This window comes from Bufo bufo, chromosome 2, assembly GCF_905171765.1.
Source record: "Bufo bufo chromosome 2, aBufBuf1.1, whole genome shotgun sequence".
NCBI lineage: Eukaryota > Metazoa > Chordata > Amphibia > Anura > Bufonidae > Bufo > Bufo bufo.
In genome coordinates, this window is record NC_053390.1 from 69,394,261 (window position 1) to 69,416,477 (window position 22,217).

The window sequence follows — 22,217 nt, forward strand, 5'->3', positions numbered from 1 at the left end:
TTGCTTAATTGATGTGTATAAGTCACTGTGAATTTGAGATGTATCTGTTGATGAAGGCTATATGCCGAAACGCGTTATTTTGAAATAATCTACTCTACTGAGCAATAAAGAAGATTAATATTCGCGGCTTGCTGGATTTTTCACCGATTTACGTGGAGTACGCTCCTTCCGGGCAACGCCAGGTAACTAGCAGGTGCTGGCTATATTCGATTTGATCCCACCGTTGTGGACGGGGACAGAATTAATTCTCTCTCTGGCACAAGCAAAGTTGACGTGGATTCAGGAGTTTGCACACACACCATGGAGAGGGATAGTTCTGGCCATGCTCACAGCGGTAGTGAGATCCTGTCTATCGACCAGAAACCTGGTAAAGGACGTGGTGTCAGAGGTAGCAAGATTTTCAAAAGAGCGTCACTTGACTGGGATCCTGAGTGGCCGATCTATGCAACTTCAAGACAGTAAGAATATTAGAATATTTCTTCCATAGGCAAGATATGAGTAATTAAAGGGGTTGTCCAGGAGTTCGCTGAACTTCTGGTCCCCATCCATCAACTTCAGGCACGTGCAAAGATACAGCTGGCCTCAGCGGCGATGGGTCCACAAGTGGCAAGTCACTGCTGGGCGATGTGCCACGTCAGCGCACCTGAACAGAAAGACTCAGGGACACATCCGGTCTGGACCAAAGCAGAAGAGAAGTGGAGAGTAAATCGTGATGGAGGGCTTAGTACTGATGAAACTATATCTATCCTACACAGGACAGAAGATGCAAGGATTTTTTTTAAAAGCCTGGAGAATTCCTTTAACACATACAACAACTAGCACAAGCGCTTGTCCTGTAGCCAAAAATTCTAGTTAGGAAAAAATAAAATAATAATAAAACGTGACAAAACATTTTCAATGAATTAAACAAAATAAAAGTGTCCTAATTAAGGACAGAAGGAGAGTAGCAGCAGCCATATCGTCAAGTATCATCATCATAGCTCTGGGGGAACGTAACGCTGCAGTTTTCCAAATGTTCAGGTCTACTCAACCCCCCCATACAGGAGGTATTTAAACCATACAGCAAAAACCCCTTGGAGAAACGCGTCTGCTCCAGTTCAGAGCTTTTAGGCAGCTTTCTGGTAATAGGTCACGGGCGCAGTAAATTCTTGTTTAGCTGGTGTCTTCTGTACTCCGCTAGGTGATGATTGGGAGATAGACAGATAAATAAAGAGGGGATGGAGAGGAGGAAAGATAAAACGCCACAAATTTACGTTTTACTGTTCTCTCGCTCTTTCCTCAGTATTCGCCATTATGAAGATGTCACATTTTAAAAAACATTTAAAATTCAAATCGTCTGGAGAGCGGATTTATCTAAAATTTATTCTCGGAGACTGATATTTCGCCTGCTGCTGCTATCAGCGCTGATTGCTCTTATGTGTAAGCTTTATTCAACTTTGTAAAGGTTTTACAATACAGAGGATGACATTTCGGGGCCCAGGCTCGAGTGTGTCATTAAAATGAGATTGAAGTAGGAACATTTACACTTTCCTCGGAGATGCTTGGTTTGTTAGGGAGGATGCGGCTAGCGGAGGAGGAAGGCCAGGACCTTCTGCTCCCAGACGCAGGCTCTTTACAACCTGAATGAAGCCTCTGCCAGCTCCTCAGTTTGTCTCATCAGCTTGGAACTGTTGGCATTGTGCTGTACTGTCTGATGGCGGTCTTTATAAAAAAGGGGGGGGGGGGGAAGGGAGCACACATTGTGCTCAGATCAGTATCTGCCGTTAAAAAAATCCACTGATATTTGTGTCTCGTCATCAGTTTTCATTTGTGCTCGTATGTGGCGACAGTCTTGCCGTTCCATCCATGGAGGTCACTTTAGAATTTTTTTCCATTGTTATCTGCGGGAGTCTGACTTGGGGTCCATTCACACGTCCGTATGAATGGTCCGGATCCGTTCCGCAATTAGCGGAACGGGTGCGGACCCATTCATATTCAATGGGGCCGAAACGGATGCGGACAGCCGCACTTCTGGACGCGCAATTCCATTCCCGAAAAAATAGAACATGTCCTATTCTTTTCCGCAACTGCGGACAAGAAAAGGCATTTTCTATTATAATGCCGGCGATGTGCGGTCCGTTAAATGCGGAACGCACATTGCCGTTGTCCGTGTGGGTTCCGTGTGAATGGACCCAAAGTCTGGGTAGACTTTTAGATTTGGAATGGAATGTTTCCACTCAGTGACATTAAACTGAAATTTTGGTGAATCACTATGCCACTTTTCTGGCATAAAAAAGAGTTGCAAATCCTGGGTTTGCAAATAAGTGCCATGAAGCCTAAATCTAAGCACAAGTGGCGTTTCTACGTCGCCCTCGCCAGGGTGTGGCAGTGGTGGAACCATCAACCCTGGCCTATTAAATATTATTATTATAATTTATTTTTTTTGGCATAAATTACTGAAATCTACGCAATAGCTGTCGTACATTTCATTCAGGTGCACAGGCTGTGCCTCGTCATAAATGAAGGTATGCGCCTTGTCATAAATTGAGCAGATCCTCCGCAGCGCAGGGGGATATCAAAATGGCCATACTAACGCCAGTCTTGATGGATGACCACCAAATACAAAGATTAGGGTTTATTTACACAAGACTGGACAATCAAGGCATGAGATACAGTCTAATGTAAGCTCAGTCAAAAGGAGAAGGGTCTCCAACCTATTCTCCAACCCTCCAAGCCAGAAGGCTATGCAGGAAGGCATCTCTGCAAGACAAAGGTCACGTTGGCCCTTCATAGCGATGGGATCCTGTAATGCAGGACAGGACAAGTTGACCAGACTGAGATACAGGTGTGGAGGGGGATTACATAGTGTAATATCTCAAAATTCACTACTAAGGTATATGAAAATAGTTTCCAAAACATGAAAACCCCTTTAACCCCTTAAGGACATGTACGGCGCAGCTGGACGTGACTTAAAGACCAGCGCCTTACATGTACGGCGCAAGGTCCGCGGGTGATTGGGCAGGATCGCGGGGGAAATGGGGTCACCATGGCTGCTCTTACCGGCAGGCATCCATGCCAGGTAAGGGCAGCATGGTGTCTTTCCACCCCTCTGCAGCTCCAAGCGCTGTGATTGGCCGGTCAATGAAGACCGGCACATCGCAGCACCGGAAGCAGAAGGAAGCTGCGGGGCGGGTCGGGGGGCGGGAGGGGTGTGATAGGGAGGTGATCGTGCTGAACTAGTCAGCATCGGTCTCCTCTGAGGTCAGGCAGGGGACTCCATTGTTTGGCGTCCCCTGCCAGCGCTGCGATTGGCTGGAACAACACTCCAGCAAATCGCAGCGCTATAGCAGCACAGGAAAGGGCTGAACCTCAGTGCAGGCAGCCATTCTAGCTGGTGACTGCATGCAGAAAGGTTCTGTGCTTCTCTGTGCGGCTTGTTGGGATTTGAGCTTTTCCTGCTGAAAGAAGAAAAGAAGAAGAACATCTGGAATAGCTGCACTGATTTTCTTTCCATTTGCTGCTGTTCCAGATCTCTAAACCACCCTCTATCCCTGTCCCCCCCCCCCCCCCCTAGCTCCCCATCCTGTTTTTAAGGACACCATTTGGACCATGTGCTTTTTTTGGTCATTATTATTTTTTTACAATTTTCCAGCTCTGCAACACTTTCTGCGTGCGAGCTGTGACAGCCAGGCGCCGATCAGTCCATATTCGACTGTTCAGCAACTGGGCTCATTTTTTGGTGCTATTTTATTTAAGAGTTAGAATTAGTATAGATATAGATATAGATATACACACACTGCTCAAAAAAATAAAGGGAACACAAAAATAACACATCCTAGATCTGAATTAATTAAATATTCTTCTTAAATACTTTGTTCTTTACATAGTTGAATGTGCTGACAACAAAATCACACAAAAATTAAAAAATGGAAAATCACATTTTTTAACCCTTGGAGGTCTGAATTTGGAGTCACACTCAAAATTAAAGTGGAAAAACACACTACAGGCTGATCCAACTTTGATGTAATGTCCTTAAAACAAGTCAAAATGAGGCTCAGTAGTGTGTGTGGCCTACACGTGCCTGTATGACCTCCATACAACACCTGTGTGCATGCTCCTGATGAGGTGGCGGACGGTCTCCTGAGGGATCTCCTCCCAGACCTGGACTAAAGCATCTGCCAACTCCTGGACAGTCTGTGGTGCAACGTGACGTTGGTGGATAGAGCGAGACATGATGTCCCAGATGTGCTCAATTGGATTCAGGTCTGGGGAACGGGCGGGCCAGTCCATAGCATCAATGCCTTCGTCTTGCAGGAACTGCTGACACACTCCAGCCACATGAGGTCTAGCATTGTCTTGCATTAGGAGGAACCCAGGGCCAACCGCACCAGCATATGGTCTCACAAGGGGTCTGAGGATCTCATCTCGGTACCTAATGGCAGTCAGGCTACCTCTGGCGATCACATGGAGGGCTGTGCTGCCCTCCAAAGAAATGCCACCCCACACCATTACTGACCCAATGCCAAACCGGTCATGCTGGAGGATGTTGCAGGCAGCAGAACGTTCTCCGCGGCGTCTCCAGACTGTCACGTCTGTCACATGTGCTCAGTGTGAACCTGCTTTCATCTGTGAAGAGCACAGGGCGCCAGTGGCGAATTTGCCAATCTTGGTGTTCTCTGGCAAATGCCAAACGTCCTGCACGGTGTTGGGCTGTAAGCACCACCCCCACCTGTGGACGTCGGGCCCTCATATCACCCTCATGGCGTCTGTTTCTGACAGTTTGAGCAGACACATGCACATTTGTGGCCTGCTGGAGGTCATTTTGCAGGGCTCTGGCAGTGCTCCTCCTGTTCCTCCTTGCACAAAGGCGGAGGTAGCGGTCCTGCTGCTGGGTTGTTGCCCTCCTACACGTCTCCTGATGTACTGGCCTGTCTCCTGGTAGCGCCTCCATGCTCTGGACACTAAGCTGAGAGACACAGCAAACCTTCTTGCCACAGCTCGCATTGATGTGCCATCCTGGATAAGCTGCACTACCTGAGCCACTTGTGTGGGTTGTAGACTCCGTCTCATGCTACCACTAGAGTGAAAGCACCGCCAGCATTCAAAAGTGACCAAAACATAAGCCAGGAAGCATAGGAACTGAGAAGTGGCCTGTGGTTACCCCCTGCAGAACCACCACTCCTTTATTGGGGGTGTCTTGCTAATTGCCTATAATTTCCACCTGTTGTCTATCCCATTTGCACAACAGCATGTGACATTGATTGTCACTCAGTGTTGCTTCGTAAGTGGACAGTTTGATTTCACAGAAGTGTGATTGACTTGGAGTTACATTGTGTTGTTTAAGTGTTCCCTTTATTTTTTTGAGCAGTATATATATATATATATATATATATATATATATATATATATATATACACACACACACACACACACACACACACACACACAGACACAGTCAGGTCCATAAATATTGGGACAACGACAATTCTAAAATTTTTGGCTCTATACACCACCACAATGGATTTGAAATGAAACAGACAAGATGTGCTTTAACTGCAGACTGTCAGCTTTAATTTGAGGGTATTTACATCCAAATCAGGTGAACGGTGTAGGAATTACAACAGTTTGCATATGTGCCTCCCACTTGTTAAGGGACCAAAAGTAATGGGACAGAATAATAATCATAAAATCAAACTTTCACTTTTTAATACTTGGTTGCAAATCCTTTGCAGTCAATTACAGCCTGAAGTCTGGAACACATAGACATCACCAGACGCTGGGTTTCATCCCTGGTGATGCTCTGCCAGGCCTCTACTGCAACTGTTTTCAGTTCCTGCTTGTTCTTGGGGCATTTTCCCTTCAGTTTTGTCTTCAGCAAGTGAAATGCATGCTCAAATCGGATTCAGGTCCGGGGATTGACTTGGCCATTGCATAACATTCCACTTCTTTCCCTTAAAAAACTCTTTGGTTGCTTTTGCAGTACGCTTTGGGTCATTGTCCATCTGCACTGTGAAGCGCCGTCCAATAAGTTCTGAAGCATTTGGATGAATATGAGCAGATAATATTGCCCGAAACACTTCAGAATTCATCCTGCTTTTGTCAGCAGTAACATCAATTAATACAAGAGAAGCAGTTCCATTGGCAGCCATACATGCCAACGCCATGACACTACCACCACCATGCTTCACTGATGAGGTGGTATGCTTAGGATCATGAGCAGTTCCTTTCCTTCTCCATACTCTTCTCTTCCCATCACTCTGGTACTAGTTGATCTTGGTCTCATCTGTCCATAGGATGTTGTTCCAGAACTGTGAAGGCTTTTTTAGATTTCGTTTAGCAAACTCTAATCTGCCCTTCCTGTTTTTGAGGCTCACCAATGGTTTACATCTTGTGGTGAACCCTCTGTATTCACTCTGGTGAAGTCTTCTCTTGATTGTTGACTTTGACACACATACACCTACCTCCTGGAGAGTGTTCTTGATCTGGCCAACTGTTGTAAAAGGGTGTTTTCTTCACCAGGGAAAGAATTCTTCGGTCATCCACCACAGTGATTTCCGTGGTCTTCCGGGTCTTTTGGTGTTGCTGAGCTCACCGATGCGATTTTTCTTTTTAAGAATGTTCCAAACAGTTGTTTTGGCCAGGCCTAATTTTTTTTGCTATCTCTCTGATGGGTTTGTTGTGTTTTTTCAGCCTAATGATGGCTTGCTTCACTGATAGTGAATGCTCTTTGGATCTCATCTTGAGAGTTGACAGCAACAGATTCCAAATGCAAATAGCACACTTGAAATGAACTCTGGACCTTTTATCTGCTCATTGTAATTGGGATAATGAGGAAATAACACACACCTGGCCATGGAACAGCTGAGAAGCCAATTGTCCCATTACTTTTGGTCCCTTAACAAGTGGGAGGCACATATGCAAACTGTTGTAATTCCTACACCGTTCACCTGATTTGGATGTAAATACCCTCATTAAAGCTGAGAGTCTGCAGTTAAAGCACATTTTGTTTGTTTCATTTCAAATCCATTGTGGTGGTGTATAGAGCCAAAAATGTTAGAATTGTGTCGATGTCCCAATATTTATGGACCTGACACACACATTATATATATATATATATATATATATATATATATATATATATATATATATATATATATACACACACACACACACACATACATACACACTGCTCAAAAAAATAAAGGGAACACAAAAATAACACATCCTAGATCTAAATTAATTTAATATTATTCTGAAATACTTTGTTCTTTACATAGTTGAATGTGCTGACAACAAAACCACACAAAAATTAAAAATGGAAATCAAATTTTTCAACCCATGGAGGTCTGGATTTGGAGTCACACTCAAAATTAAAGTGGAAAAACACACTACAGGCTGATCCAACTTTGATGTAATGTCCTTAAAACAAGTCAAAATGAGGCTCAGTAGTGTGTGTGGCCTCCAAATGCCTGTATGACCTCCCTACAACGCCTGTGCATGCTCCTGATGAGGTGGCGGACGGTCTCCTGAGGGATCTCCTCCCAGACCTGGACTAAAGCATCTGCCAACTCCTGGACAGTCTGTGGTGAAACGTGACGTTGGTGGATAGAGCGAGACATGGTGTCCCAGATGTGCTCAATTGGATTCAGGTCTGGGGAACGGGCAGGCCAGTCCATAGCATCAATGCCTTCGTCTTGCAGGAACTGCTGACACTTCAGCCACATGAGGTCTAGCATTGTCTTGCATTAGGAGGAACCCAGGGCCAACCGCACCAGCATATGGTCTCACAAGGGGTCTGAGGATCTCATCTCGGTACCTAATGGCAGTCAGGCTACCTCTGGCGATCACATGGAGGGCTGTGCTGCCCTCCAAAGAAATGCCACCCCACACCATTACTGACCCAATGCCAAACCGGTCATGCTGGAGGATGTTGCAGGCAGCAGAACGTTCTCCGCGGCGTCTCCAGACTGTCACGTCTGTCACATGTGCTCAGTGTGAACCTGCTTTCATCTGTGAAGAGCACAGGGCGCCAGTGGCGAATTTGCCAATCTTGGTGTTCTCTGGCAAATGCCAAAAGTCCTGCACGGTGTTGGGCTGTAAGCACCACCCCCACCTGTGGACGTCGGGCCCTCATATCACCCTCATGGAGTCTGTTTCTGACCGTTTGAGCAGACACATGCACATTTGTGGCCTGCTGGAGGTCATTTTGCAGGGCTCTGGCAGTGCTCCTCCTGTTCCTCCTTGCACAAAGGCGGAGGTAGCGGTCCTGCTGCTGGGTTGTTGCCCTCCTACGGCCTCCTCCACGTCTCCTGATGTACTGGCCTGTCTACTGGTAGCGCCTCCATGCTCTGGACACTACGCTGACAGACACAGCAAACCTTCTTGCCACAGCTCGCATTGATGTGCCATCCTGGATAAGCTGCACTACCTGAGCCACTTGTGTGGGTTGTAGACTCTGTCTCATGCTACCACTAGAGTGAAAGCACCGCCAGCATTCAAAAGTGACCAAAACATCAGCCAGGAAGCATAGGAACTGAGAAGTGGTCTGTGATCACCACCTGCAGAACCACTTCTTTATTGGGGGTGTCTTGCTAATTGCCTATAATTTCCACCTGTTGTCTATCCCATTTGCACAACAGCATGTGACATTGATTGTCACTCAGTGTTGCTTCCTAAGTGGACAGTTTGATTTCACAGAAGTGTGATTGACTTGGAGTTACATTGTGTTGTTCAAGTGTTCCCTTTATTTTTTTGAGCAGTGTATATATATATATATATATATTGTAAGAAGGTACAAGGAATTATAGTAGATGATAGGTATGTGTCACCGGGGTTCCTGGCCTCGGTGGAGTAAGAGCCAGTTTTCTGTGTCAGCAGCAGTTGCCGTTTGACACCTTGCTATCTAGTATGGCTGTAAATAGCTGATCCGGGACGGCTCTTACTGGGAGTAGTTAAAGTGCTGGGTGGGTGACTACTCCCCACGGTTCAAGGCCGGGTTTTGCCAGGCATAAAAAACAGCCAGCACTGCCAGGTGGAGAGAATTACCTCCGTCTGACAGAAGTTCAGGAGATCTGTGTGCTGGGATCTAGGGCCTGTGCTGGGCTGGAGAGTGGAGACCCGTGTGTCAGGGGAACAGGCTGTCTAAAGCCTGTATTTGAACTTTCTGAGACAGAACTTTAGTTCTATTAACTTGCCATTGGGTGTGAAGTAATACCAACACTGCAAAAGTGATGTTTTGTTTTTTGGCATCATGTGTGAATAAACACTGAAGTTTGAATTACGAATTTGTATATTGCCTCTGTACTGCGCCCGCTTATCCTAACGACCAGAGCGAATCTCCACAAAATACAATATAATATATATATATATATATATATATATATATATATATATATATATATATATATATATACACACACATACACATACATACATATACACACACACACACACACATACAAGTTGATTTTTAGATAGTATTTTTTTGTATCTGCAGTAAATTTTGGTGCACGGACGCACCAAACGTCAGCTTGCGTGCATTCTGCAGATCTATCTATCTATCTATATATATATATATATATATATAGATAGAAGATGAAGGAATTCGCCCAGTGAGGGCTCAGGGTCCAAGGGAATTAGCTTCTCACCCTTAATATACGTATGAAATCGGACAGCACTCCAAGACTTGAAAAACGTGATGTCTTTATTCACCCATGTGGAACAATTGCAACGTTTCAGCTCACAACTGAGCCTTGAGAAAGGCTCAGTTGTGAGCTGATTTTCAAGTCTTGGAGTGCTGTCCGATTTCATTATATATATATATATATATATTTTCGACACACCTTCTCATTCAAAGAGTTTTCTTTATTTTCATGACTATGAAAATTGTAGATTCACACTGAAGGCATCAAAACTACGAATTAACACACGTGGAATTATATACATAACAAACAAGTGTGAAACAACTGAAAATGTGTCATATTCTAGGTTCTTCAAAGTAGCCACCTTTTGCTTTGATTACTGCTTTGCATACTCTTGCCATTCTCTTGATGAGCTTCAAGAGGTAGTCCCCTGAAATGGTTTTCACTTCACAGGTGTGCCCTGTCAGGTTTAATAAGTGGGATTTCTTGACTTATAAATGGGGTTGGGACCATCAGTGGCATTGAGGAGAAGTCAGGTGGATACACAGCTGATAATCCTTACTGAATAGACTGTTAGAATTTGTATTATGGCAAGAAAAAAGCAGCTAAGTAAAGAAAAACGAGTGGCCATCATTACTTTAAGAAATGAAGGTCAGTCAGTCAGCCGAAAAATTGGGAAAACTTTGAAAGTAAGGGCTATTTGACCATGAAGGAGAGTGATGGGGTGCTGCGCCAGATGACCTGGCCTCCACAGTCACCGGACCTGAACCCAATCGAGATGGTTTGGGGTGAGCTGGACCGCAGAGTGAAGGCAAAAGGGCCAACAAGTGCTAAGCATCTCTGGGAACTCCTTCCAGACTGTTGGAAGACCATTTCAGGGGACTACCTCTTGAAGCTCATCAAGAGAATGCCAAGAGTGTGCAAAGCAGTAATCAAAGCAAAAGGTGGCTACTTTGAAGAACCTAGAATATGACATATTTTCAGTTGTTTCACACTTGTTTGTTATGTATATAATTCCACATGTGTTAATTCATAGTTTTGATGCCTTCATAGTTGAGTAGGCCGAAACGTTGCTGGGAATAAAGTTTAGGGTCGTCACCCTATCACCAAAAGCTGGAAGTGCTGCCTCGTCATTTGTTGAGTACGTATCGTGGAGGAGAAGCCTATCTGTGAGGAATTGCACCCAGTGCACGTGGTCTGACTGTTCTGCTGCGGTATTTGTGATTTTATTTTATATACATACACTGAACATAAATATAAAAGCAATACTTTCAGTTTTGCTCCCATTTTGCATGAGCTGAACTCAAAGATCTGAAACATTTTCTACTTACACAAAATACCCATTACTCTCAAATATTGTTCACAAATCTGTCTAAATCTGTGTTAGTGAGCACTTCTCCTTTGCCGAGATAATCCATCCCACCTCACAGGTGTGGCATATCAAGGTGCTGATTAGACAGCATGAATATTGCACAGGTGTGCCTTAGGCTACTTTCACACTAGCGTTCGGGTGTCCGCTCGTGCGCTCCGTTTGAAGGGGCTCACGAGCGGCCCCGAACGCATCCGTCTGGCCCCAATGCATTCTCAGTGGAGGCGGATCCACTGAGAATGCATCCGCCTGCCAGCGTTCAGCCTCCGCTCCGCTCAGTGAGCGGACACCTGAACGCTGCTTGCAGCGTTCGGGTGTCCGCCTGGCCGTGCGGATCCGTCCAGACTTATAATGGAAGTCAATGGGGACGGATCCGCTTGAAGATGACACTATATGGCTCAATCTTCAAGCGGATCCGTTCCCCATTGACTTTCAATGTAAAGTCTGAACGGATCCGCTCAGACAACTTTCTGACTTAGAAAATTTTCTAAGTAATAATGCAGACGGATCCGTTCTGAACGGATGCGAACGTCTGCATTATCGGAGCGGATCCGTCTGATGAAACATCAGACGGATCCGCTCCGAACGCTAGTGGGAAAGTAGCCTAAGACTGCCCACAATAAAAGACCACTGTGAAGTGTGCACAGTTTTGCCTTACTGGGGGGGTAAGAAAACCAGTCAGTATCTGGTGTGGCCACCATTTGCCTCACGCAGTGCAACACATCTACGTCACAGAGTTGATCAGGTTGTTGATTGTGGCCTGTGGAATGTTGGTCCACTCCTCTTCAATAACTGTGTGAAGTTGCAGAATATTGGGAGGAACTGGAACACGCTGTCGTATACGCCGATCCAGAGCATCCCAAACATGCTCAATGGGTGACATGTCCGGTGAGTATGCTGGCCATGCAAGAACTGGGATGTTTTCATCTTCCAGGAATTGCGTACAGATCCTTACAATATGCAACATGAGGTGATGGTTGTGGATGAATGGCACAACAATGGGCCTCAGGATCTCGTCACGGTATCTCTGTGCATTCAAAATGCCATCAATAAAATGCACCTGTGTTCATTGTCCATAACATACACCTGCCCATACCATAACCCCACCGCCACCATGGTCCACTCGATCCACAACATTGACGTCAGCAAACCGCTCACCCACACACGCTTTTTGCCATCTGCCCTGAACATTGAAAAGCGTGACTCATCCGTGAACAGAACGCCTCTCCAATGTGCCAGACGCCATTGAATGTGAGCATTTGCCCACTCAGGTTGGCCTTAACGACAAACTGCAGTTAGGTCCAGACCACGATGAGGACGACGAGCATACAGATGAGCTTCCCTGAGACGGTTTCTGACAGTTTGTGCAGAAATTCTTTAGTATTGCAAACAGATTGTTGCTGCAGCTGTCCGGGTGGCTGGTCTCAGATGATCATGGAGGTGAACATGCTAGGTGTGGAGGTCCTGGGCTGCTGTGGTTACACATGGTCTGCGGTTGTGAGGCCGGTTGGATGTACTGCTAAATTCTCTGAAACGCCTTTGGAGACGGGTGCGGGTGCAATTTATTACAAGCCCCTTCACGTGTGAAAACACAACATACACACCCCCTCACACTAAATAAAGGTTTACACATTTCACACATCACACCCCAATAAAATAAAAATGGCCTCTGTCCCAACGAGTTTACTCAGCTGAAGAGGCATACGCCATGCTTGCCTCCGATACCGAGTCTGCCAGTGAGAGAGAAGGATGCCACTTTCCTCTACTCCTCTAACCCCTCATCATGATGAGGGACCCTCTAGAAGGCGCCCCAGAGCAGCAGCTGAGGCAGCCGCCCATAGTGAGCCCATATCTACCCCACCCCCTGACTATTATCAGCCCCAAATTCCGGATTTTGAGGGCAGCTTCGGAATACAGATAGACTGTGCGGGGTTCACAATTAGATTTTTTTTAAATCTTCTTCTCTGAAGGTTTTGTAAATTTAATGATGGCCCAAACCAATTTATACACCCAACAATTAATTGATCTGATCCCTACAATCGGCATACACTAGACCCCCAGGTTGGACCCCAGTAAGTGCAGCAGAGATGACGTTTTGGGGACTCGTGCTGCATATGGGTGTTGTAAAGAAGCCAAACGTTAGACAATATTGGAGCTCGGACATTTTCTACCCGACTCCAATTTACAATCAGACCATGACCCGGAAATGATTTGAGTCAATTCGGAAATTCCTACACTACAACGACAATGCACAGTGCCCATCCCAAAACGACATTTGACCGTCTGTTCAAGGTTAGGCCTGTCATTGACCACTTTAACACCAAGTTTGCTGAGGTGTACAACCCAGATAAAATGTCTGTGTAGATGAGTCCCTATTACTTTTCAAAGGGAGGATTAGATTCCGCCAGTACCCGCCTAGCAAATGGGCAAGGTATGGCATAAAGATGTACAAAGATTGTAGAGTAGCTCCGGGTACACCCACAAGTTCCGCATTTACGAAGGGAAAGATTCCCGGATAGAACCCCCAGAATGCCCCGCCCCCCCCCCCCCATCCTAGGCGTTAGTGGGAAGATCGTGTGGGACTTACTGCACCCACTGCTGGATAAGGGTACTTTCACACTAGTGTTAGTGTGATCCGGCAGCCAGTTCAGTCGTCGGAGCTGCCTACCGGATCCGCCGATCAGTGTGACAACTGACAGCATTTATAGACTGATCCGGGTGCGGATCAGTCTACAAATGCATTGCAAGAACGGATCCGTCTATCCGCTTGTCATGCGGATGGACGGATCAGTCTTGCTGTCTGTCACAGTTTTCCCGGTCTGCGCATCTGTCCTTCAGTCGTTTTGCAATGCCAGATCCGGCACTAATGCAAGTAAATGGGGATTAAGCATTTTGGACGCATGCTGCGGTATGTCCTGCCAAAACGCCTGACAGTGACTGAACGGAAGGCATACTGATGCAAACTGAACGGATATCTATCCATTCGGAATGCATTGGGATATGCCTGATCAGTTCTTTTCCGGCATAGAGCCCTTTTGACGGAACTCTATGCGGGAAAAGAATAACGCTAGTGTGAAAGTACCCTAAGGGTTACCACCTCTATGTGGATAACTAATATTAGGGTTTTACCGATATTATCAGCCGATATTCAGTATTTTGACCGTTATCGGTATCGGCATCTATTTTGCCGATATTCCGATAACGTATTGGGAACACAGATCGCGCTGCTGTCAGCGCTCTCCGCGTTCCCTCAGCAGCACAGGGGAGAAGGAAGCAGTGTCTCCTCCCCCTGTGCTGCTGCAGCCAGTGAGAGGAAGGAGGACAAGAGAAGGGGAGGGGCTGTGGCTGCTGCGCAACCAATGAAGATAACTCTCTCTCAATCATTCATATACAGGAGGTGGGAGCTGGCTGCAGAATCACATAGCCGGCTCCCGACCTCTATGAGCAATAGCTGCGATCTGCGGTAGTTAACCCCTCAGGTGCCGCGGATCGCAGCTACCGCTCATAGAGGTCGGGAGCCGGCTATGTGATTCTGCAGCCAGCTCCCGCCTCCTGTATATGAATGAATGAGAGATTTATCTTCATTGGTGGCGCAGTGCGCCCCCCACCCCCATCCCAGTATTAAAAACATTGGTAGCGCAGTGTGCCACCAGCAGGCCACAAATGTGCATGTGTCTGCTCAAACTGTCAGAAACAGACTCCATGAGGGTGATATGAGGGCCCGACGTCCACAGGTGGGGGTTGTGCTTACAGCCCAACACCGTGCAGGACGTTTGGCATTTGCCAGAAAACACCAAGATTGGCAAATTCGCCACTGGCGCCCTGTGCTCTTCACAGATGAAAGCAGGTTCACACTGAGCACATGTGACAGACGTGACAGAGTCTGGAGACGCCGTGGAGAACGTTCTGCTGCCTGCAACATCCTCCAGCATGACCGGTTTGGCATTGGGTCAGTAATGGTGTGGGGTGGCATTTCTTTGGAGGGCCGCACAGCCCTCCATGTGCTCGCCAGAGGTAGCCTGACTGCCATTAGGTACCGAGATGAGATCCTCAGACCCCTTGTGAGACCATATGCTGGTGCGGTTGGCCCTGGGTTCCTCCTAATGGAAGACAATGCTAGACCTCATGTGGCTGGAGTGTGTCAGCAGTTCCTGCAAGACGAAGACATTGATGCTATGGACTGGCCCGCCCGTTCCCCAGACCCGAATCCAATTGAGCACATCTGGGACATCATGTCTCGCTCTATCCACCAACGTCACGTTGCACCACAGACTGTCCAGGAGTTGGCAGATGCTTTAGTCCAGGTCTGGGAGGAGATCCCTCAGGAGACCGTCCGCCACCTCATCAGGAGCATGCACAGGCGTTGTAGGGAGGTCATACAGGCATACATACTACTGAGCCTCATTTTGACTTGTTTTAAGGACATTACATCAAAGTTGGATCAGCCTGTAGTGTGTTTTTCCACTTAAATTTTGAGGGTGACTCCAAATCCAGACCTCCATGGGTTAAAAAATCAGATTTCCATATTTTTTTATTTGTGTGATTTTGTTGTCAACACATTCAACTATGTAAATAACAAAGTATTTCAGAAGAATATTTAATTAACTCAGATCTAGGATGTGTTATTTTTGTGTTCCCTTTATTTTTTTGAGCAGTGTAATAAGGAGTTACACAGAGACATTCTTAAGGGTGTATTAGACACCCCGATCACGCAGACAATTCGCGATCGCCTGCTCGCTAGAGGAGGAGACCGCTGCTATTACATGCAGCGATCTCCTCCACACCATGGGGAGGAGTGATCACTATCCCATCGCTCATCTCCATGCTGTACAGTCGTTTGCCGGCAGCAGATCTTTATTAGACAGCGCGATCTGCTTCCGGTAAATCTTGATCTTTCAGCATGCTGAACAAGCATCGGGCAATCAGTGAGAGTATTACACTGCAAGATGATCGCTAACAAGCGTTCATACATCGCTAGTTATCACGGGGCAGAAAATCTGCCCATTTCATACACCCTTTAGTGCAAGAAATAAAAAAGGATGCACTTTCCTATTTAGTGCATTGGCGAGTGCAGCAGTGGATGCACAGAGAACAGTTCAGACCTGGGCCGGATGCCAGCGACACCATCACTAAACAGTTCTGTATCAGGATGAAAACTTATATACATTTTTTACGTATTTGCCATGCACCAAATTGACACCTTCTTTGTGAATGACACATGTTCCAGTGTGGTGAAATCCACCAAATAAATTAGAGATGTTCAGCATTTTCTCGATTTTAAAGGGAATTTTCGACTTTCATACAGGTGACCTATCCCTTTGGTGATCCCCTGATGATCTACTCCCAGCCAATCAGCTGCTTGAGAAGGATCGGTGCTCCATGTAGCTGCACAGCCTTTTCGCAGCTTACCATAAGCCAATGACGTCACGTTTATCAGTCACATGGCCTAGTGCACCTCTGTCTCATTCAAGTGAAAAGGGCTGAGCTGCAATACCAAACACCGCCACTATGAGATGTATGGCACTGTGCTTGGAAAACTTTGAGCAGGCAGCAACCCTCACCAGAACGCCGTGGTCTACTCAAACATCTGATGGCCGGGGGTCTCAGTAAGGGGCGCCATAGCTCAGGGCCACCCACTCACTCAGTCCTGTCTGACTGCACTGAATTCACTCCGGTGTTTCTCCGCACACTCGTCACAAGAAGGCTCTGCAGTGATGGGATGCTTGCTTCGCGCACTCAACTGGCCAAGAACCTGCAGAAGATGAAGAGCAGGCGGCTGCAGATTCCGCATCAATTCGCTGCAAAAAATGTTGGCGCTGCATGCAAACTGCTTCCAGTGAGCTGCTAGAGGAGTGGTGCCCACAGTCATAAGCGTCTGTATATGGATAGACACGTCACTGGAGCTCTACAACAATCCTCTCACGGCCATCCGTTACCCATTAGGTTTAAAGGATGCCATTATAGCCATGTGTTTTATAACTGGACTCCACGGGGATTAAATAGCGTAGTCGACATGTACCAGCCTTACAGAGGCCAAAAGTACACTCCTTTGACCTCTGTCACGTGCAATGAAACTATAAAGACCCATTTAGCGTGTACATCAGGAGTTATCCCAGCAGACACGTCAAACGTAAAATAATAAAGGAGTGTGAACAGGACAGAAAAGAATCAAATCCCAGCTGCATTGGCCCGTGCATGTACGGCACAGGTATCCCTGCAGCAAGGCAAACAGGCTGTTTATCACCACCGGGAGATTTAACCGATAATATATAGATATTTTTATTTTTTTATAATTATATAACATTTATTACAAACACTTTTATTTTACAAACTATCAAGATGACCCCTCTAAATAAAATGTATTAGGATACAACATATTATTTGAAATATATTTTTACAGTTTTGGCGTTCATGTCTTTCATGTGATTGCCAATAATTAATCTTTCACACTGGCCAATAGAGCTCACAAAATGAGCTGACATTTCCTTATATCTGCACCTTGACAGCTTCTCTGTGTAAATGGGGACAGAATCAGCAGAGTCATCTCATTATCATTAGAGTGTGGGCGAGTTAATGAATGCTGTATTATTCTGCGTAAGGAAGAAGAGTAACACTACACATCTAGATAAGACTGAGTGTGCATCTCCCTAGACGCTCTCCGGTGTGTCTCTGGTTAGATACCAACTCTTTCTAGAGATTGTATCCACTGAAATGTGCTTTGATAATTAATCCAATTCAATAAATTTCCATAAAGCAAACGCTGTGCTGTACTGTTTTTACAGAAAAGAAGTGCATAGCTCCAAAGTGGGGGGAAATGTCAGTGCGTCTTATGGGGGCAAATACTGAGCACTTAAAGTTCCATTACGGAAGTGCTCTGTACTCACCGCTTTCTGGTCTGGCTCTGCCGCACGCTGTGCTCTGGGCACAGCATGAGGACTTTGGCGCTGTGCGACATCAGGTCAGAGCACAGCGCGACAGGAAGACCAGGAAGACACTGGATCTCAGGAGTGGCAGCATCCGGTGAAGGAGAGGTACCGTAAGTTGAATTTTTTTTTTGTTGTCTGCTCTGATTAAGAGGGTGGTTCTTAGGGTCCATTCACACGTCCGCAAAATGGTTCCACAATTTTGCGGAATGGGTGCTAACCCATTCATTTTCAATGGGGCCGCAAAAGATGCGGACAGTACACCATGTGCTATCCGCATCTGCACTTCCATTCTGCGGCCCCGCAAAAAAATAGAACCTGCCCTATTCTTGTCCACAGCCACGGACAAGAAAAGGCATTTCTATCATAGTGCCGGCCATGTGCGGTCTGCAAAAATGCGGAACATGGCCGGTGTCCGTGTTTTGCAATTTGCGGACCGCAAAACAGTTGCGGACGTGTGAATGGACCCTTATTCACATTGGGCCTCTAATCTGAAGGTGGATGTTTTTCACATTGGGGGTCTGATTAGGGGTCTTATGAACATTTGGGGGTCTGAGCTGAGGACTGAATGGGGACCTGATCTGAGATCTGATTGGGGGTCTTATTAACATTGGGGGTTTGATCTGAGATTTGATTAACATTTGGGTTCTAAGCGAAGGTCTGATGAAAATATTTCTTTCTTATTTTCCTCCTATAAAACCTAGATGCGTCTTATAGGGTGAAAAATTGTATATATATATACACAGGTGAAACTTGAAAAATTTGAATATCGTGCAAAGTTCATTTATTTCAGTAATGCAACTTAAAAGGTAAAACTAACATATGAGATAGACTCATTACATGCAAAGCGAGATATTTCAAGCCTTTAATTTGTTATAATTTGGATGATTATAACTCACAGCTTATGAAAACCCCAAAGTCACTCCTTTTAAGTTGCATTACTTAAATAAATGAACTTTTGCACGATATTAAAATTTTTTGAGTTTCACGTGTGTGTGTGTGTGTGTGTGTGTGTGTGTGTATGTGTATGTGTATGTGTATGTGTATGTGTATGTGTGTGTGTGTATGTGTGTGTGTATATATATATGTATATATATATATATATATATATATATTTTTTTTTTTTTATAAACGAGGAACATACACAGCAGCATATATATTATTCTTAATAATAGCTTGTATTGCAGTACAGTATACAGTAGTCTTTCAGGCTTGCAAACATGAAAAGATGGGGGACCTCTGCATTGTCCTTTAGACTCCCTCCTAATGAATGATCTTCTGTTTGTTCAGGCTGCAGCTGTTCTGGAGACCTTAAATCACTACATGCCGCCAGTACGCTCTCTTCAGCCCCAGAGGGGTAGTAAGATGGTTGCCGGTTCTCAGCACTTCATTGAGGATTACTGGGTAAATGCTGGGGGGGGGGGGGGGGGGGTTGTGTTTTTTTGAACACATTACCATAGTAGCATCTAAAAAGGGGAAGTCCTGATCTCCAAACTGATAACCTTCTCCATTACTAGGTTGTTAGCACCTGGTAAAATGACCATTTGGTGCCGTCACTTTAAAAGACTCCTTGGCATAAGCAGCACGAGTTTTGTAGCCGAAACCCCTTCCCTTGAGTCCCCTCTCAGCATTTGTATAGACTTCGCCGTGTGTCCAACACACATTATCTGCACCTCCGCAGAGGCGAGACGATTTGCATAATTGATTCAACCATTAAAATGTCCTTTCGACTGTATTAGAGGATATACAGTGCGCTAATTGCTCTTCATTAGAAAACAAACAACGGGCTCCCCCTGACCCTGCTGTGTGTTACTGAGTACAGGCCTCCGCTCCTCTCGGAGGGTGGCAGAGCCTGCAGACCTGAGTGACTGTGCAATGCTCTGCAGAGTGGCTCACCTGCTGGGGTGACACGGACAGGTTCAGCTTCTCCTGCTGCTCGGACAGGTACTTCTGGTACAGGCTCAGCAGCTCCTGGCACTCCCGGTACTGTTGTTGCAGAGGTGGAAATGTTTGTTAAGGAATTTGAACCAAATGAAAAAAAATTAAATAAAATAAACATTTCATATAAAAACAAAATGGGTCTGAGAGACAGCGCCCCGACAACACAGCTCTGAACCTGCAGATCAGAAATCTCTGCTCCTCACAAAAGTACGGACAAGGAGGATAATCGTGCAAAACATCACAGTGTAAAACCAGGCCCTACAGGAGCGCCCCCCAGTGCTGCACCGTCACCATTACAGGAGTAGTAGCCTCTTCACAAGTCAGTGTTTGGTCAGTGATTGTGAGCCAAAACCAAGATTGGAGCCTCCACAGACATAAGGTGTGGCTTCGGCTCACAGTCACTGATGGAAATCACGGACGTGTGAATGAGGCATCATTCTGGAAGGTGGCCTATGCTTTCAGGCTATGGTCATGTGCCTGAGGAAGGAAGCGCAACGCTCCCTAAATACAGACCAAGCATTTTTGAAAAATGTTAACTTATTTTTACACTTGCAATGCCCTGGATTTCTATTTCTTATTTTTTGCTTCAGGCTACGACTGCTAGGATAGGGCTGAAATACTGCACAAAAATCAGTGAAAAAGCCGGTTGAGTGCCCCCACCCCACTGCTGCACCGGGACTACGACAGGAGCAGCAGCCACGTCACGGGTCAAATTCAAGAAGAGCTAGGCATGTGTGCGGGCTGGGAGTTGTAGTTTCACAACAGCTAGAGTGCTGGAAGTTGCTGACCCTCTGAGCTCCACCCTAGCCACTTGCTATACTACACTACAATGCAGGAATGCCTGGGGGACTGGGCCCAGACCACAGGACAGCAATGGTGGTATTTCTTTGCTCAGGATCTCATGTCGAGGCCGTCACCCCTTCTGAGCCCCAACCACAGGACAGCAGTTGCCGCTATGGTGGTATTTCTTTCCATACGATCTCATGTCGAGGCCGTCACCCCTGCTGGGCCCCGACCACAGGACAGGAGTTGCCACTATGGTGGTATATCTTTCCATACGATCTCATGTCGAGGCCGTCACCACTTCTGGGCCCCGACCACAGGACAGGAGCTGCCACTATGGTGGTATATCTTTCCATACGATCTCATGTCGAGGCCGTCACCCCTGCTGGGCCCCGACCACAGGACAGCAATGGTGGTATTTCTTTGCTCAGGATCTCATGTTGAGGCCGTCACCACTTCTGGTCCCAGACCACAGGACAGGAGCTGCCACTATGGTGGTATTTCTTTCCATACAATCTCATGTCAAGGCCGTCACCACTTCTGGTCCCAGACCACAGGACAGGAGCATTTCTTTCCATACGATCTCATGTTGAGGCCGTCACCCCTTCTGGGCCTCGACCACAGGACAGCAGTTGCCACAATGGGAGTATTTCTCTCCATACGACCTCATGTTGAGGCAGTCAACACTTCTGGGCCCTGACCACAGGACAGCAGCTGCCACTATGGTGGTATATCTTTGCACATGATCTCATGATGAGGGCAATATATGGTACCAACCATTGTGCAATTCAGCAGGTGCAATAGTCACATAGTACCCGCTGGGGGCACCATGCACAAGGCGCTCTCATAGGACGTAGTACAATAATAGTAATTAGGGCGCCAGCCATGACCTGTTCTTGCCCACTTCCAGGTTTTTTTCCTTTCCCCAATCAAGTTAAAGGCATAGCACAACCAAGAAGGAATAAAATGCCATTTGCAATTTGGTGGACACATTCTACCTGGGAAGGCTAAATCATTCTCTAAGCAAGCGGTGATTCAGCCGGTGGCGGCGGCTGCTCCTTTATGCCTTTCAGAAATCTGACAAGTAAAATAGATGACATGACTGCTATACGGAGGTAAGCAGCATGTAATTGTGTATGTGGCTGTGCTGGGAATAGTCCAAGGTGAGCGCTGCCGTCAAAATGCCTCATGTTAATTTCATGTTTGCATTTGCACAAATTTAGAATGTAAAAGTAAAACAAATAAAATGAGCACTGTATAATTCAGCTGTCATTTCCTCCAATTGCTCATAATTGTAACTATAAAAAGATAATATTCAGCCATATGTGCATCTGCACAGCCGAGTATTGGTCAATTCGGAGAGGGAAGACGCTGAGGCAAGCGCTCCCTCTAGTGGTCAGACTGGAGAAAAGCAGGCGACAAGCGGAGGGATCCAGAGCGAGAACTGCTCTACAGGAGGGCTATACGCTATACTCTGTAACTGCATTATGCAGATCTGTGGTTTAGATACAGAAAAACAGAAATAATCTTTTAATTTAAAGAAAATGGAAACATATAGAACAATTGACTGAAAGAGGTTCT

The 22,217-nt window shown here is 46.1% G+C and overlaps 1 protein-coding gene across 2 annotated transcripts in view; it reads right to left on the minus strand.

The window, feature by feature from the left end:
• Window positions 1–22,217, minus strand: part of KIAA1328 (KIAA1328 ortholog) — a 359,720-nt gene that overhangs the window by 264,156 nt on the left and 73,347 nt on the right. For both annotated transcript variants that reach the window (XM_040421160.1, XM_040421159.1), the window contains exon 6: window positions 19,809–19,912. In XM_040421160.1, the coding sequence (XP_040277094.1) occupies window positions 19,809–19,912 (104 nt within the window). The remainder of the gene's footprint in view (window positions 1–19,808; window positions 19,913–22,217) is intronic.